The following is a 15,930-nucleotide window of genomic DNA, read 5'->3' as shown; positions in this document are numbered from 1 at the left end:
TCGCAACAAAGCATCCTTCACTCATGCTGCCAAACATATCCTCGTAAAACTGACTATCCTACCGATCCTCGACTTCGGCGATGACATTTACAAAATAGCCTCCAATACCCTACTCAATAAACTGGATGCAGTCTATCACAGTGCCATCCGTTTTGTCACCAAAGCCCCATATACTACCCACCACTGCGACCTGTACGCTCTCGTTGACTGGCCCTCACTTCATACTCGTCGCCAAACCCACTGGCTCCAGGTCATCTACAAGTCTCTGCTAGGTAAAGCCCCGCCTTATCTCAGCTCACTGGTCACCATAGCAGCACCCACCTGTAGCACGCGCTCCAGCAGGTATTTCTCACTGGTCACCCCCAAAGCCAATTCCTCCTTCGGCCGCCTCTCCTTCCAGTTCTCTGCTGTCAATGATTGTAACGAACTGCAAAAATCGCTGAAGTTGGAGACTCTTATCTCCCTCACTAACTTCAAGCACCAGCTGTCAGAGCAGCTCACAGATCACTGCACCTGTACATAGCCCATCTGTAAATAGCCCATCCAAATACCTCATCCCCATACTGTATTTATTTTTTTATCTTGCTCCTTTGCACCCAGTGTCTCTACTTGCACATTCATCTTCTGTACATCTACCATTCCAGTGTTTAATTGCTATATTGTAATTACTTCGCCACCATGACCTATTTATTGCCTTACCTCCCTTATCTTACCTCATTTGCACACATTGTATATAGACTTATTGTTCTACTGTATTATTGACTGTATGTTTTGTTTATTCCATGTGTAACTCTGTGTTGTTGTATGTGTTGAACTGCTTTGCTTTATCTTGGCCAGGTCGCAGTTGTAAATGAGAACTTGTTCTCAACTAGCCTACCTGGTTAAATAACGGTGAAAAAAAAAATAATTCAATCTATTGTAGAAAATGAACAAAAATATGTCTGATCATGTGCTAGGAAGCTTTGGAAGTGTCCTCTGAGAAGGAGAGAGGTCTGACTGTGTTGTTTGTACCTCCCAGGCTCAGCAGCACAGGACGTTTAACAGTGTGGTTCAGAAGCAGGACAGTGGTATGGGCTACACCAAGCCAGTCTACTCCCTGAATGGCCGGACGCCAACGCAGCACAACGGCCTCGCGGCGGAGGAGGGAGTGGAGGAGGACCAATCAGAGGAGGAGGTGAGTCTTTTCAGACCTCTTTTTCATACTCTCTGGTCCAGTATTAAAACAACACGTTGAAGTTATCCACACTTAATGTGAAGGCACCCTGTACATTATTTATAAGAAAAGCCAAAGTGATCATGAAACTGTTGAAATGAGTGAATGACTGAGTCCTGACTGTGGTTCACTACCGTAACATGGTTTAACTTCCTGAGTCCTGACTGTGGTTCACTACATTGTAAGATGGCGCCGGAGAAGAAGGCTGATGTTTTACATGTCCGCAATCGATTGTTTTTTTATTTATTTTTTATTTGTGTTGTTTGTAACTTATTTTGTCCACAATATTGCCGCTACCGTCTCTTATGACCGAAAATAACTTCTAGACATCAGGACTGTGATTACTCACCACAGACTGGCAGAATCCTTTTTCTCCTTTAACGAGTCTGACGAGCCCAACGCAAATGATACACTGCTTCCTCGGGAACAGCCCAGATCCCCGTGATTTGCGTGACGAGGAGGCGGAGAGAAAGGGCCCAGAGGGCGGGCTGCCTTTCTGAGAATTCGTAGGCGAACGAATAAACCCCCACTTCTATTCTACTGGCAAACGTGCAATCTTTGGAAAATAAAATTGATGACCTACGAGGAAGATTAAACTACCAACAGGACATTCAAAACTGTAATATCTTATGCTTCACGGAGTCGTGGCTGAACGACGACACTATCAACATACAGCTGGCTGGTTATACGCTGTACCGGCTGGGCAGAACAGCGGCGTCTGGTAAGACAAGGGGCGGCGGAGTATGTATTTTTGTAAATAACAGCTGGTGCACGATATCTAAGGAAGTCTCAAGGTTTTGCTCGCCTGAGGTAGAGTATCTCATGATAAGCTGTAGACCACACTATCTACCAAGAGAGTTTTCGTAGCTGTTTACATACCACCATAGACTAAGGCTGGCACTAAGACCGCATTGAATGAGCTGTATTCCGCCATAAGCAAACAAGATAACGCTCACCCAGAGGCGGCGCTTCTAGTAGCCTGGGACTTTAACGCAGGGAAACTTAAATCAGTTTTTACCAAATTTCTATCAGCCTGTAAATGTGCAACCAGAGGGGAAAAAAACTCTGGACCACCTTTACTCAACACACAGAGGCATACAAAGCTCTCCCTCGCCCTTCATTTGGCAAATCTGACCAGAATCGTATCCTCCTGATTCCTGCTTACAAGCTAAAATTAAAGCAGGTACCAGCACCAGGGACTAGATCAATAAAAAAAGTGGTCAGATGAAGCAGATGCTAAGCTACAGGACTGTTTTGCTAGCACAGACTGGAATATGTTTCAGGATTCCTCCGATGGCATTGAGGAGTACACCACATCAGTCACTGGCTTCATCAATAAGGGCATTGATGACGTCGCCCTGCAGTGACCGTACGTACATTCCTCAACCAGAAGCCATGGATTACAGGCAACATCCACACTGAGCTAAAGACTAGAGCTGCCGCTTTCAAGGAGCACGACTCTAACCTGGACGCTTATAAGAAATCCCGCTATGCCCTCCAAAGAACCAACAAACAGGCAAAGCATCAATACAGGACTAAGATCAAATCGTACAACACCAGCTCTGACGCTCCTCGGATGTGGCAGGGCTTGCAAACCATTACAGACTACAAAGGGGAGCACAGCCGAGAACTCCCCAGTGACACGAGCCTACCAGACGAGCTAAACTACTTCTATGCTCGCTTCGAGGCAAATAACACTGAAACATGCATGAGAGCACCAGCTGTTTAGGACGAATGTGATCACGTTCTCCGCAGCCGATGTAAGACCTTTTAACAGGTCAACATTCACAAGGCCGCAGGGCCAAACGGATTACCAGGACGTGTACTGCAAGCATGCGCTGACCAACTGGCAAGTGTCTTCATTGACATTTTCAACCTGTCCCTGTCCGAGTCTTTAAAACCAACATGTTTTAAGCAGACCACCATAGTGCCTGTGCCCAAGAACACTAAGGTAACCTGCCTAAATGACTACCGACCCATAGCACTCACGTCAGTAGCCATGAAGTACTTTGAAAGGCTGGTCATGGCTCACATCAACACCATTATCCCAGAAACCCTAGACCCACTCTAATTTGCATACCGCCCCAACAGATCCACAGATGATGCAATCTCTATTGCACTGCCCTTTCCCACCTGGACAAAAGGAACACCTATGTGAGAATGCTATTCATTGACTACAGCTCGGCGTTCAACACCATAGTGCCCTCAAAGCTCATCACTAAGCTAAGGACCCTGGGACTTAACACGTCCCTCTGCAACTGGAGGACTTCCTGACGGGCCGCCCCCAGGTGGTGAGGGTAGGTAACAACACATCCGCCACGCTGATCCTCAACACGTGGGCCCCTCAGGGGTGCATGCTCAGTCCCCTCCTGTACTCCCTGTTCACTCAGGACTGCATGGCCCGGCACGACTCCAACACCATCATTAAGTTTGCCGATGACACAACAGTGGTAGGACTGATCAACGACGAGACAGCCTATAGGGAGGAGGTCAGAGACCTGGCTGGGTGGTCCCAGGTTAACAACCTCTTCCTCAATGTGATCCAGACAAAGGAGATGATTGTAGACTACAGGTAAAAGAGGACAGAGCACGCCCTCATTCTCATCGACGGGGCTGCAGTGGAGCAGGGTGAGAGCTTCAAGTTCCTTGGTGTCCACATCACCAACAAACTATCATGGTCCAAACACACCAAGACAGTCTTGAAGAGGGCACAACAAAACCTATTCCTCCCCCTCAGGAGACTGAAAAGATTTGGCATGGGTCCTCAGATCCTCAAAAGGTTCTATAGCTGCACCATCGAGAGCATCCTGACTGGTTGCATCACTGCCTGGTATGGCAACTGCTCAGCCTCCAACTTCAAGGCTCTACAGAGGGTAGTGTGTACGGCCCAGTACATCACTGGGGCCAAGCTTCCTGCCATCCAGGACCTCTATACCAGGCGGTGTCAGAGGTAGGCCCTAAAAATTGTAAAAGACTCCAGCTACCCTGGTCATAGACTGTTCTCTCTGCTACCACACGGCAAGCGGTACCGGAGCGCCAAGTCTAGGTCCAAGAGGCTTCTAAACAGCTTCTACCCCCAAGCCATAAGACTCCTGAACATCTAATCAAATGGCTACCCAGACTATTTGCATTGCCCCCCCCTCCCCCCCTTTTACACCGCTGCTACTCTCTGTTGTTATCATCACTTTAATAACTCTACCTACATGTACATATTACCTCAATTTACCTCGACTAACCGGTGCCCCCGTACATTAACTCTGTACTGGTACCCCCCCCTGTATATAGCCTCCACATTGACTCTGTACCAGTACCCCCTGTATATAGCCTCCACATTGACTCTGTACCGGTACCCCCTGTATATAGCCTCCACATTGACTCTGTACCGGTACCCCCTGTATATAGCCTCCACATTGACTCTGTACCGGTACCCCCTGTATATAGCCTCCACATTGACTCTGTACCGGTACCCCCTGTATATAGTCTCACTATTGTTATTTTACTGCTACTCTTTAATTACTTGTTACTTTTATTTCTTATTCTTATCTGTATTTTTTTTAACTGTATTGTTGGTTAGGGGCTTGTAAGTAAGCATTTAACTTTAAGGTTGTACTTGGCGCATGTGACTAATAACATTTTGATTTGATTTGTAACGTGGTTTAATTTCCTGAGTCCTGACTGTGGTTCACTACCGTAACGTGGTTTAACTTCCTGAGTCCTGACTGTGGTTCACTACCGTAACGTGGTTTAACTTCCTGAGTCCTGACTGTGGTTCACTACCGTAACGTGGTTTAACTTCCTGAGTCCTGACTGTGGTTCACTACCGTAACGTGGTTTAACTTCCTGAGTCCTGACTGTGGTTCACTACCGTAACGTGGTTTAACTTCCTGAGTCCTGACTGTGGTTCACTACCGTAACGTGTTTTAACTTCCTGAGTCCTGACTGTGGTTCACTACCGTAACGTGTTTTAACTTCCTGAGTCCTGACTGTGGTTCACTACCGTAACGTGGTTTAACTTCCTGAGTCCTGACTGTAGTTCGCTACCGTAACGTGGTTTAACTTCCTGAGTCCTGACTGTGGTTCACTACCGTAACGTGGTTTAACTTCCTGAGTCCTGACTGTGGTTCACTACCGTAACGTGGTTTAACTTCCTGAGTCCTGACTGTGGTTCACTAACGTGACATTGTTTAACCCCTGGTCGGGCTCGTCCCGTATGCGGGACGGACATCCAGCAGACATCCAGCGAAATATCCTATCGCCATTAGCATAACAAAATGTAATATTCTTTTTTTTTTCAAATATAGGACTATGTTATATTGTTTTATAGATACACCTCTCCTGAATCGAACCACGTTGTCCGATTTCAAAAAGGCTTTACAGCAAAAGCAAAACATTAGATTATGTTAGAGGAGTATATCGTAAAAGTAGCCACATAGCCATTTTCCGACCAACCACATGCATCACAAATAACCAAAAAACAGCTAAATGCAGCACTAACCTTTGACAATCTTCATCAGATGACACACCTAGGACATCATGTTACACAATACATGCATTCTTTTGTTCGATAAAGTTCATATTTATATATAAAAACAGCATTTTACATCGGCGCGTAACGTTGACTATTTTCCCTCAAATGCGTCCGGTGAAACAGCGCTACAATTTACTAAATTACTATTCGAAAACATTTTTTCAATGTAATATTGTCATTCTAAGATTTATAGATTAGCATCTCTTGAAAGCACCTGCAATGCCAGATTTAAAAATAACTTTACTGGGTAATCACACTTTGCGATAAAAGGGGATGCGATACTCAGAAAAATAGGCTACCGTTACAGGTCAGCGCCATCTTGGAACAATCGCATATCAAATCTACTCTTGTATACTATTGTCAATAATCCCTTACCTTTGATTATCTTCAGCAGAAAGCACTTCCAGGAATCCCAGGTCCACAACAAATGTATTTTCGTTCGAAAAAGTTCATCCTTTACGTCCCAATAGCTTGTTCTTGTTAGCGCATTCTGAAGGCTGCACCAAAAGCTCCGTCGGCCGCGGGACTTCTCTCTCAACAAAATGCATTTTTTTTTTTTTTATTTAGGTTCGTTCAAACATGTCAAACGTTGTATAACATAAATCTTTAGGGCCTTTTTCAACCAGAGCTCCAATAACATTCAAGGGGGACGATTGCATTGTCTTTCAAAACGTTTCGAAAGGGGAGGGTAGCCAGGGGCGCCGGCGTCATAATGGTGATGGCCCTCCTCATGTGACCACGTTCCACAGACTCTCATTCTGTCAGTTTTCACAGTAGAAGGCTCAAATCACTTTGTAAAGACTGGGGACATCTAGTGGAAGCAATAGGAAGTGCTCAATGAACCATTGCTCACGATGTGATTTATAGGCAAAGTGATGAAGTTGAGTCCGCAATTCAGAATTCCACATCCTGTTACGATCGGTCTCGGGGTTTTGACTGCCATATGAGTTCTGTTATACTCACAGACACCATTCAAACAGTTGTAGAAACTTTAGGGTGTTTTCTATCCACAAGTATTACTTATATGCATATCCTAATTTCTGAGTTTGAGTAGGAGGCCATTTAAAATGGGCACACATTTTTTTCAAAAATCGCTGTAGCGCCCCCTATCCTAGGCGACCGTCAAGAGGTTAACTTCCTGAGTCCTGACTGTGGTTCACTACCGTAACATGGTTTAACTTCCTGAGTCCTGACTGTGGTTCACTACCGTAACGTGGTTTAACTTCCTGATTCCTGACTGTGGTTCACTAACGTAATGTGGTTTAAACTCCCAGGTGTTAACAGCCCAGGACCTGGTGGACTTCTCTCCTGTTTACAGATGTCTCCACATCTACACCGTTCTGGTATGTACACTATTTATTGTTACTTGTTGTGCCATCCAAATGGCACCCTATTCTGTATATAGCCATGTTATTAACTGGTACTTCCTGTATATAGCCATGTTATTACCTGGTACTCCCTGTATATAGCCATGATTACCTGGTACTTCCTGTATATAGCTATGATTACCTGGTACTTCCTGTATATAGCCGTGTTATTACCTGGTACTTCCTGGATATAGCCGTGTTATTACCTGGTACTTCCTGTATATAGCCATGTTATTACCTGGTACTTCCTGTATATAGCCATGTTATTACCTGGTACTCCCTGTATATAGCCGTGTTATTACCTGGTACTTCCTGTATATAGACATGTTATTACCTGGTACTTCCTGTATATAGCCATGTTATTGTTGTGTAATTATTTCCTTTTTTATTTAGCAAATAATAGTCTCACTTTTAAGCTCTGCGTTGTTGGTTAAGGGCTGGTCAGTCTGCATTTCACTGTGAGGTCTACACCTGTTGGTTAAGGGCTGGTCAGTCAGCATTTCACTGTGAGGTCTACACCTGTTGGTTAAGGGCTGGTCAGTCTGCATTTCGCTGTGAGGTCTACACCTGTTGGTTAAGGGCTGGTCAGTCTGCATTTCACTGTGAGGTCTCGACCTGTTGGTTAAGGGCTGGTCAGTCTGCATTTCACTGTGAGGTCTACACCTGTTGGTTAACCTGTTAGGGCTAGCGGGCAGTATTGACACGGCTGGATAAAAAACATACCCGATTTAATCTGGTTACCACTCCTACCCAGTAACTAGAATATGCATATACTTATTACATATGGATAGAAAACACCCTAAAGTTTCTAAAACTGTTTGAATGGTGTCTGTGAGTATAACAGAACTCAAATGGCAGGTCAAAACCTGAGAGATTCCTTTACAGGAAGTGGCCTGTCTGACCATTTCTTGAACTTCTTTTCCATCTCTATCTTTTACTAAGGATCTCTGCTCTAACGTGACACTTCCTACGTCGTCCATAGGCGCTCAGAGCCCGGGAAAAAACAGAATGTCGTCATCCCAGCCCCAGGCTGAAACACATTATCGCCTTTCTCAAGTGGCCGATCAAGGGACTCTGGGCTTAGGCGCGTGACCCGAACGCCCCCGCCTTCGTGATTTTTTCCTCTGTTTGCCGAAAAGGAGATTCCCTGTCGGAATATTATCGCTTTTCTACGAGAAAAATGGCGTAAAAATTGATTTTAAACAGCGGTTGACATGCTTCGAAGTACGGTAATGGAATATTTAGAATTTTTTGGTCACGAATTGCGCCATGCGCGCGACTCTTCTTTACCATTTCGGATAGTGTCTGGAACGCACGAACAAAACGCCGCTATTCGGATATAACGATGGATTATTTTGGACCAAACCAACATTTGTTATTGAAGTAGCAGTCCTGGGAGTGCATTCTGACGAAGACAACAAAAGGTAATCAAACTTTTATAATAGTAAATATGATTATGGTGAGTGCTAAACTTGCCAGGTGTCTAAATAGCTAGCCCGTGATGCCTGGGCTATGTACTTAGAATATTGCAAAATGTGCTTTCACCAAAAAGCTATTTTAAAATCGGACATATCGAGTGCATAGAGGAGGTCTGTATCTATAATTCTTTAAATAATTGTTATGCTTTTTGTGAACGTTTATCGTGAGTAATTTAGTAAAATGTTAGCGAATTCCCCGGAAGTTTGCTAGTTCTGAACATCACATGCTATTGTAAAAAGCTGTTTTTTGATATAAATATGAACTTGATTGAACAAAACATGCATGTATTGTATAACATAATGTCCTAGGGTTGTCATCTGATGAAGATCATCAAAGGTGAGTGCTGCATTTAGCTGTCTTCTGGGTTTTGGTGACATTATATGCTAGCTTGAAAAATGGGTGTCTGATTATTTCTGGCTTGGTACTCTGCTGACATAATCTAATGTTTTGCTTTCGTTGTAAAGCCTTTTTGAAATCGGACAGTGTGGTTAGATTAACGAGAGTCTTGTCTTTAAATAGCTGTAAAATAGTCATATTTTTGAGAAATTGAAGTAATAGGATTTTTAAGGTTTTGAAAATCGCGCCACAGGCTTCAAGTGGCTGTTACGTAGGTGGGACGAATTCGTCCCGCCTAGCCCATAGAGGATAAGGGCTTGTCAGTCTGCATTTACAATAACTCTTCGTCCTTGCACTCCTAAACAATGGCGTTTTTAGAAACTAGGGTGAAGGCTTCAAAAAAACGCAGTCCTCTGTTCTTAACAGATTATAGATTTTTGGGAACAGAAAACTATAATGAGATCAAATGTTTCACCAATGACAATTTACCGAATGTCGGCCAACGTTCTCCCAACCGCCGGCCACTGGACTTCCTGGACTTCCTATGAACATTTGAACATCTAGGCCATGTTCTGTTATAATCTCCACCCGGCACAGCCAGAAGAGGACTGGCCACCCCTCATAGCCTGGTTCCTCTCTAGGTTTCTTCCTAGGTTTCAGCCTTTCTAGGGAGTTTTTCCTAGCCACTGTGCTTCTACACCTGCATTGCTTGCTGTTTGGGGTTTTAGGCTGGGTTTCTGTACAGCACTTTGAGACATCAGCTGATGTAAGAAGATGGGCTTTATCAATACATTTGATTTGATTTGATCACCATATTTGGTAGTGAGTGGAAATGCAATCCGGATGCTTCACATTTCTACGTGGAGTGAACCATCTGGCTCGTTGTTCCGTCTCTGTCTCTAGGGGGACAGAGAGACATTTGAGAACTACTACAGGAAGCAGAGGAAAAAACAGGCCAGGCTGGTGCTGCAGCCCCAGTCTAACATGGTGAGAAGGGAAACAACCATCTCTTCATTCTTTCTCTTCTACATCTCTCTGTTCCCCTTCTCTGTGTTCCCCTTCTCTGTGTTCCCCTTCTCTGTGTTCCCCTTCTCTGTGTTCCCCTTCTCTGTGTTCCCCTTCTCTGTGTTCCCCTTCTCTGTGTTCCCCTTCTCTCTGTTCCCCTTCTCTCTGTTCCCCTTCTCTCTGTTCCCCTCCTCTGTGTTCCCCTCCTCTCTGTTCCCTCCTCTGTGTTCCCCTCCTCTGTGTTCCCCTCCTCTGTGTTCCCCTCCTCTGTGTTCCCCTCCTCTGTGTTCCCCTCCTCTGTGTTCCCCTCCTCTGTTTCTCTCTCTCTGTGTTCCCCTCCTCTGTGTTCCCCTCCTCTGTGTTCCCCTTCTCTGTGTTCCCCTTCTCTGTGTTCCCCTCCTCTGTGTTCCCCTCCTCTGTGTTCCCGTCCTCTGTGTTTCCCCTTCTCTGTGTACCCCTCCTCTCTGTTCCCCTCCTCTGTGTTCCCCTTCTCTGTGTACCCCTTCTCTGTGTTCCCCTTCTCTGTGTTCCCCTTCTCTGTGTTCCCCTTCTCTGTGTTCCCCTTCTCTGTGTTCCCCTTCTCTGTGTTCCCCTCCTCTGTGTTCCCCTCCTCTGTGTTCCCCTCCTCTGTGTTCCCCTCCTCTGTGTTCCCGTCCTCCGTGTTTCCCCTTCTCTCTGTTCCCCTCTTCTGTGTACCCCTCCTCTCTGTTCCCCTTCTCTGTGTTCCCCTCCTCTGTGTTCCCCTCCTCTGTGTTCCCCTCCTCTGTGTTCCCCTCCTCTGTTCCCCTCCTCTGTTCCCCTCCTCTGTTCCCCTCCTCTGTGTTCCCCTCCTCTGTGTTCCCCTCCTCTGTGTTCCCCTCCTATGTGTTCCCCTTCTGTGTTCACCTTCTGTGTTCCCCTTCTCTGTGTTCCTCCTCTGTTCCCCTCCTCTGTTCCCCTCCTATGTGTTCCCCTTCTCTGTGTTCCCCTCCTCTGTGTTCCCCTCCTCTGTGTTCCCCTCCTCTGTGTTCCCCTCCTCTGTGTTCCCCTCCTCTGTGTTCCCCTCCTCTTCTCCATGCCTTGATGAGTTGTTCCAAACCTCCATGTATAATGTTGTGGTTTGTTTCCTGGTCCAGCACGAGACGGTGGAGGGCTACCGGCGCTACTTCAATCAGATCGTAGGCTTTTTCCTGGTGGAGGATCACGTTCTGCACTCCACACAGGGACTGTTGACCAGAGCCTTTACTGATGAACTGTGGAACATGGCCCTGTCTAAGATCACTGCCGTGCTCCGCACGCACTCTGTGAGTACACACACACACACACACACGCTCTCTGTGAGTACACACACATACACGCTCTCTGTGAGTACACACACACACGCACTCTGTGAGTACACACACACACACACACACTCTGTGAGTACACACACGCACTCTGTAAGTACACACACACACACACTCTGTGAGTACACACACACACTCTGTGAGTACACACACACTCTGTGAGTACACACACGTACACACACACACACACTCTGTGAGTACACACACTCTGAGCACACACACACACACTCTGTGAGTACACACACACTCTGAGTACACACACACACACACTCTGTGAGTACACACACACACTCTGTGAGTACACACACGTACACACACACACACACTCTGTGAGTACACACACACTGTGAGCACACACACACACACTCTGTGAGTACACTCTGTGAGTACACACACACACACTGTGAGTACACACACACACACTGTGAGTACACACACACTCTGTGAGTACAGCTAACACACACCTGTATGTGAGTGGGAGTGAGTGTCCCGGCTCGACAAGGTCTGTGTGGTCATGGAGTGCTCAGCCCTGTGTCTTTTTGCCATTGAAAGCCTCCTAGCAGGGGGCTAAAGTCTCTCAGCGGTGAGAGAGGACCAGAGTAGCAGTCACACTAACCCTAAGCAGTAGGGTTTGACCAGGCCTTTGTTGGCCCCCATGACCCAGGCTGTGAGACCCCGTGAGTCCCAGCCCTGATATATTACCATCATCCCTGACTGATGTCCGACTGCCTGGCCCCTGCTGCCTCTCTCTCTCTCTCCACGCCTCAGAGCACATAGCCCTGTTACCATATTCACACTACTTCCACTGCTGTTACTGTTCCAATCTGTCCCCATTAGGCTGCGATGACCGGAGCTCTTCATTAGACCAGTGGAGCCCTGCTCAATGCTGCTCACTGGGAGGGCCTGCCAGGAACAAGGCCCCCCTACCACTTATCATTCCCAACACCAAGGCTTCTAGATACCACTTATCATTCCCAACACCAAGGCTTCTAGATACCACTTATCATTCCCAACACCAAGGTTTCTAGATACCACTTATCATTCCCAACACCAAGGGCCTAGATACCCTTATCACTCCCAACACCAAGGGCCTAGATACCCTTATCATTCCCAACACCAAGGGCCTAGATACCCTTGTCATTCCCAACACCAAGGCTTCTAGATACCACTTATCATTCCCAACACCAAGGCTTCTAGATACCACTTATCATTCCCAACACCAAGGCTTCTACATATCACTTATCATTCCCAACACCAAGGCTTCTAGATACCTTTTATCATTCCCAACACCAAGGGCCTAGATACCACTTATCATTCCCAACACCAAGGGCCTAGATACCACTTATCATTCTTAACACCAAGTCTTCTAGATACCATTTATCATTCCCAACACCAAGTGCCTAGATACCACTTATCATTCCCAACACCAAGGCTTCTAGATACCACTTATCATTCCCAACACCAAGGTTTCTAGATACCACTTATCATTCCCAACACCAAGGGCCTAGATACCACGTATCATTCCCAACACCAAGGGCCTAGATACCACGTATCATTCCCAACACCAAGGGCCTAGATACCACTTATCATTCCCAACACCAAGGGCCTAGATACCACTTATCATTCCCAACACCAAGGGCCTAGATACCCTTATCATTCCCAACACCAAGGGCCTAGATACCACTTAGCATTCCCAACACCAAGGGCCTAGATACCCTTATCATTCCCAACACCAAGGCTTCTAGATACCACTTATCATTCCCAACACCAAGGGCCTAGATACCCTTAGAATTCCCAAATCCAAGGGCCTTGATATCACTTATCATTCCCGACACCAAGGGCCTAGATACCACTTATCATTCCTAATACCAAGGGCCTAGATACCACTTATCATTCCTAATACCAAGGGCCTAGATACCACTTATCATTCCCAACACCAAGGGCCTAGATACCCTTAGCATTCCCAACACCAAGGGCCTAGATACCACTTAGCATTCCCAACACCAAGGGCCTAGATACCACTTATCATTCCCAACACCAAGGGCCTAGATACCACTTATCATTCCCAACACCAAGGGCCTAGATAACACTTAGCATTCCCAACACCAAGGGCCTAGATACCACTTATCATTCTTAACACCAAGGCTTCTAGATACCATTTATCATTCCCAACACCAATTGCCTAGATACCACTTATCATTCCCAACACCAAGGGTCTAGATATCACTTATCGTTCCCGACACCAAGGGCCTAGATACCACTTATCATTCCTAATACCAAGGGCCTAGATACCACTTATCATTCCCAACACCAAGGGCCTAGATACCCTTAGCATTCCCAACACCAAGCGCCTAGATACCACTTATCATTCCCAACACCAAGGGCCTAGATACCCTTATCATTCCCAACACCAAGGGTCTAGATACCACTTATCATTCCCAAAACCAAGGCTTCTAGATACCACTTATCATTCCCAACACCAAGGTTACTAGATACCACTTATCATTCCCAACACCAAAGGCCTAGATACCCGTTGGCATTCCCAACACCAAGGTTTCTAGATACCACTTATCATTCCCAACACCAAGGCTTCTAGATACCACTTATCATTCCCAACACCAAGGGCCTAGATACCACGTATCATTCCCAACACCAAGGGCCTAGATACCACTTATCATTCCCAACACCAAGGGCCTAGATACCACTTATCATTCCCAACACCAAGGGCCTAGATACCCTTAGCATTCCCAACATCAAGGGCCTAGATACCACTTAGCATTCCCAACACCAAGGGCCTTGATACCCTTATCATTCCCAACACCAAGGCTTCTAGATACCACTTATCATTCCCAACACCAAGGGCCTAGATACCCTTAGCATTCCCAACACCAAGGGCCTAGATACCCTTAGCATTCCCAACACCAAGGGCCTAGATACCCTTAGAATTCCCAAAACCAAGGGCCTTGATATCACTTATCATTCCCGACACCAAGGGCCTAGATACCACTTATCATTCCTAATACCAAGGGCCTAGATACCACTTATCATTCCTAATACCAAGGGCCTAGATACCACTTATCATTCCCAACACCAAGGGCCTAGATACCACTTATCATTCCCAACACCAAGGCTTCTAGATACCTTTTATCATTCCCAACACCAAGGGCCTAGATACCACTTATCATTCCCAACACCAAGGGCCTAGATACCACGTATCATTCCCAACACCAAGGGCCTAGATACCACGTATCATTCCCAACACCAAGGGCCTAGATACCCTTAGCATTCCCAACACCAAGGGCCTAGATACCACTTATCATTCTTAACACCAAGGCTTCTAGATACCATTTATCATTCCCAACACCAAGTGCCTAGATACCACTTATCATTCCCAACACCAAGGGTCTAGATACCACTTATCATTCCCAAAACCAAGGGCCTAGATATCACTTATCATTCCCAAAACCAAGGGCCTAGATACCACTTATCATTCCTAATACCAAGGGCCTAGATACCACATATCATTCCCATCACCAAAGGCCTAGATACCACTTATCATTCCCAACACAAAGGGCCTAGATACCCTTAGCATTCCCAACACCAAGGGCCTAGATACCACTTAGCATTCCCAAAACCAAGGGCCTAGATACCCTTATCATTCCCAACACCAAGGGCCTAGATACCACTTATCATTCCCAACACCAAGGGCCTAGATACCCTTAGCATTCCCAACATCAAGGGCCTAGATACCACTTAGCATTCCCAACACCAAGGGCCTTGATACCCTTATCATTCCCAACACCAAGGCTTCTAGATACCACTTATCATTCCCAACACCAAGGGCCTAGATACCCTTAGCATTCCCAACACCAAGGGCCTAGATACCCTTAGCATTCCCAACACCAAGGGCCTAGATACCCTTAGAATTCCCAAAACCAAGGGCCTTGATATCACTTATCATTCCCGACACCAAGGGCCTAGATACCACTTATCATTCCTAATACCAAGGGCCTAGATACCACTTATCATTCCTAATACCAAGGGCCTAGATACCACTTATCATTCCCAACACCAAGGGCCTAGATACCACTTATCATTCCCAACACCAAGGCTTCTAGATACCTTTTATCATTCCCAACACCAAGGGCCTAGATACCACTTATCATTCCCAACACCAAGGGCCTAGATACCACGTATCATTCCCAACACCAAGGGCCTAGATACCACGTATCATTCCCAACACCAAGGGCCTAGATACCCTTAGCATTCCCAACACCAAGGGCCTAGATACCACTTATCATTCTTAACACCAAGGCTTCTAGATACCATTTATCATTCCCAACACCAAGTGCCTAGATACCACTTATCATTCCCAACACCAAGGGTCTAGATACCACTTATCATTCCCAAAACCAAGGGCCTAGATATCACTTATCATTCCCAAAACCAAGGGCCTAGATACCACTTATCATTCCTAATACCAAGGGCCTAGATACCACATATCATTCCCATCACCAAAGGCCTAGATACCACTTATCATTCCCAACACAAAGGGCCTAGATACCCTTAGCATTCCCAACACCAAGGGCCTAGATACCACTTAGCATTCCCAAAACCAAGGGCCTAGATACCCTTATCATTCCCAACACCAAGGCTTCTAGATACCACTTATCATTC

The 15,930-nt window shown here is 46.0% G+C and overlaps 1 protein-coding gene across 6 annotated transcripts in view; it reads left to right on the top strand.

Moving 5' to 3' along the window:
* exoc6 (exocyst complex component 6) overlaps positions 1-15,930 on the top strand; it is a 388,637-nt gene that overhangs the window by 220,874 nt on the left and 151,833 nt on the right. For all 6 annotated transcript variants that reach the window (XM_082965010.1, XM_082965008.1, XM_082965009.1 and 3 more), the window contains 4 exons: positions 1,019-1,174; positions 7,016-7,084; positions 9,827-9,910; positions 11,044-11,211. In XM_082965010.1, the coding sequence (XP_082821136.1) occupies positions 1,019-1,174; positions 7,016-7,084; positions 9,827-9,910; positions 11,044-11,211 (477 nt within the window). The remainder of the gene's footprint in view (positions 1-1,018; positions 1,175-7,015; positions 7,085-9,826; positions 9,911-11,043; positions 11,212-15,930) is intronic.

Source organism: Salmo salar, chromosome 18 (genome assembly GCF_965601325.2).
Source record: "Salmo salar chromosome 18, fSalSal1, whole genome shotgun sequence".
Lineage (NCBI taxonomy): Eukaryota > Metazoa > Chordata > Actinopteri > Salmoniformes > Salmonidae > Salmo > Salmo salar.
Note: the sequence above shows the minus strand (reverse complement) of the source record. Positions and strands in the feature narration are given on the sequence as shown.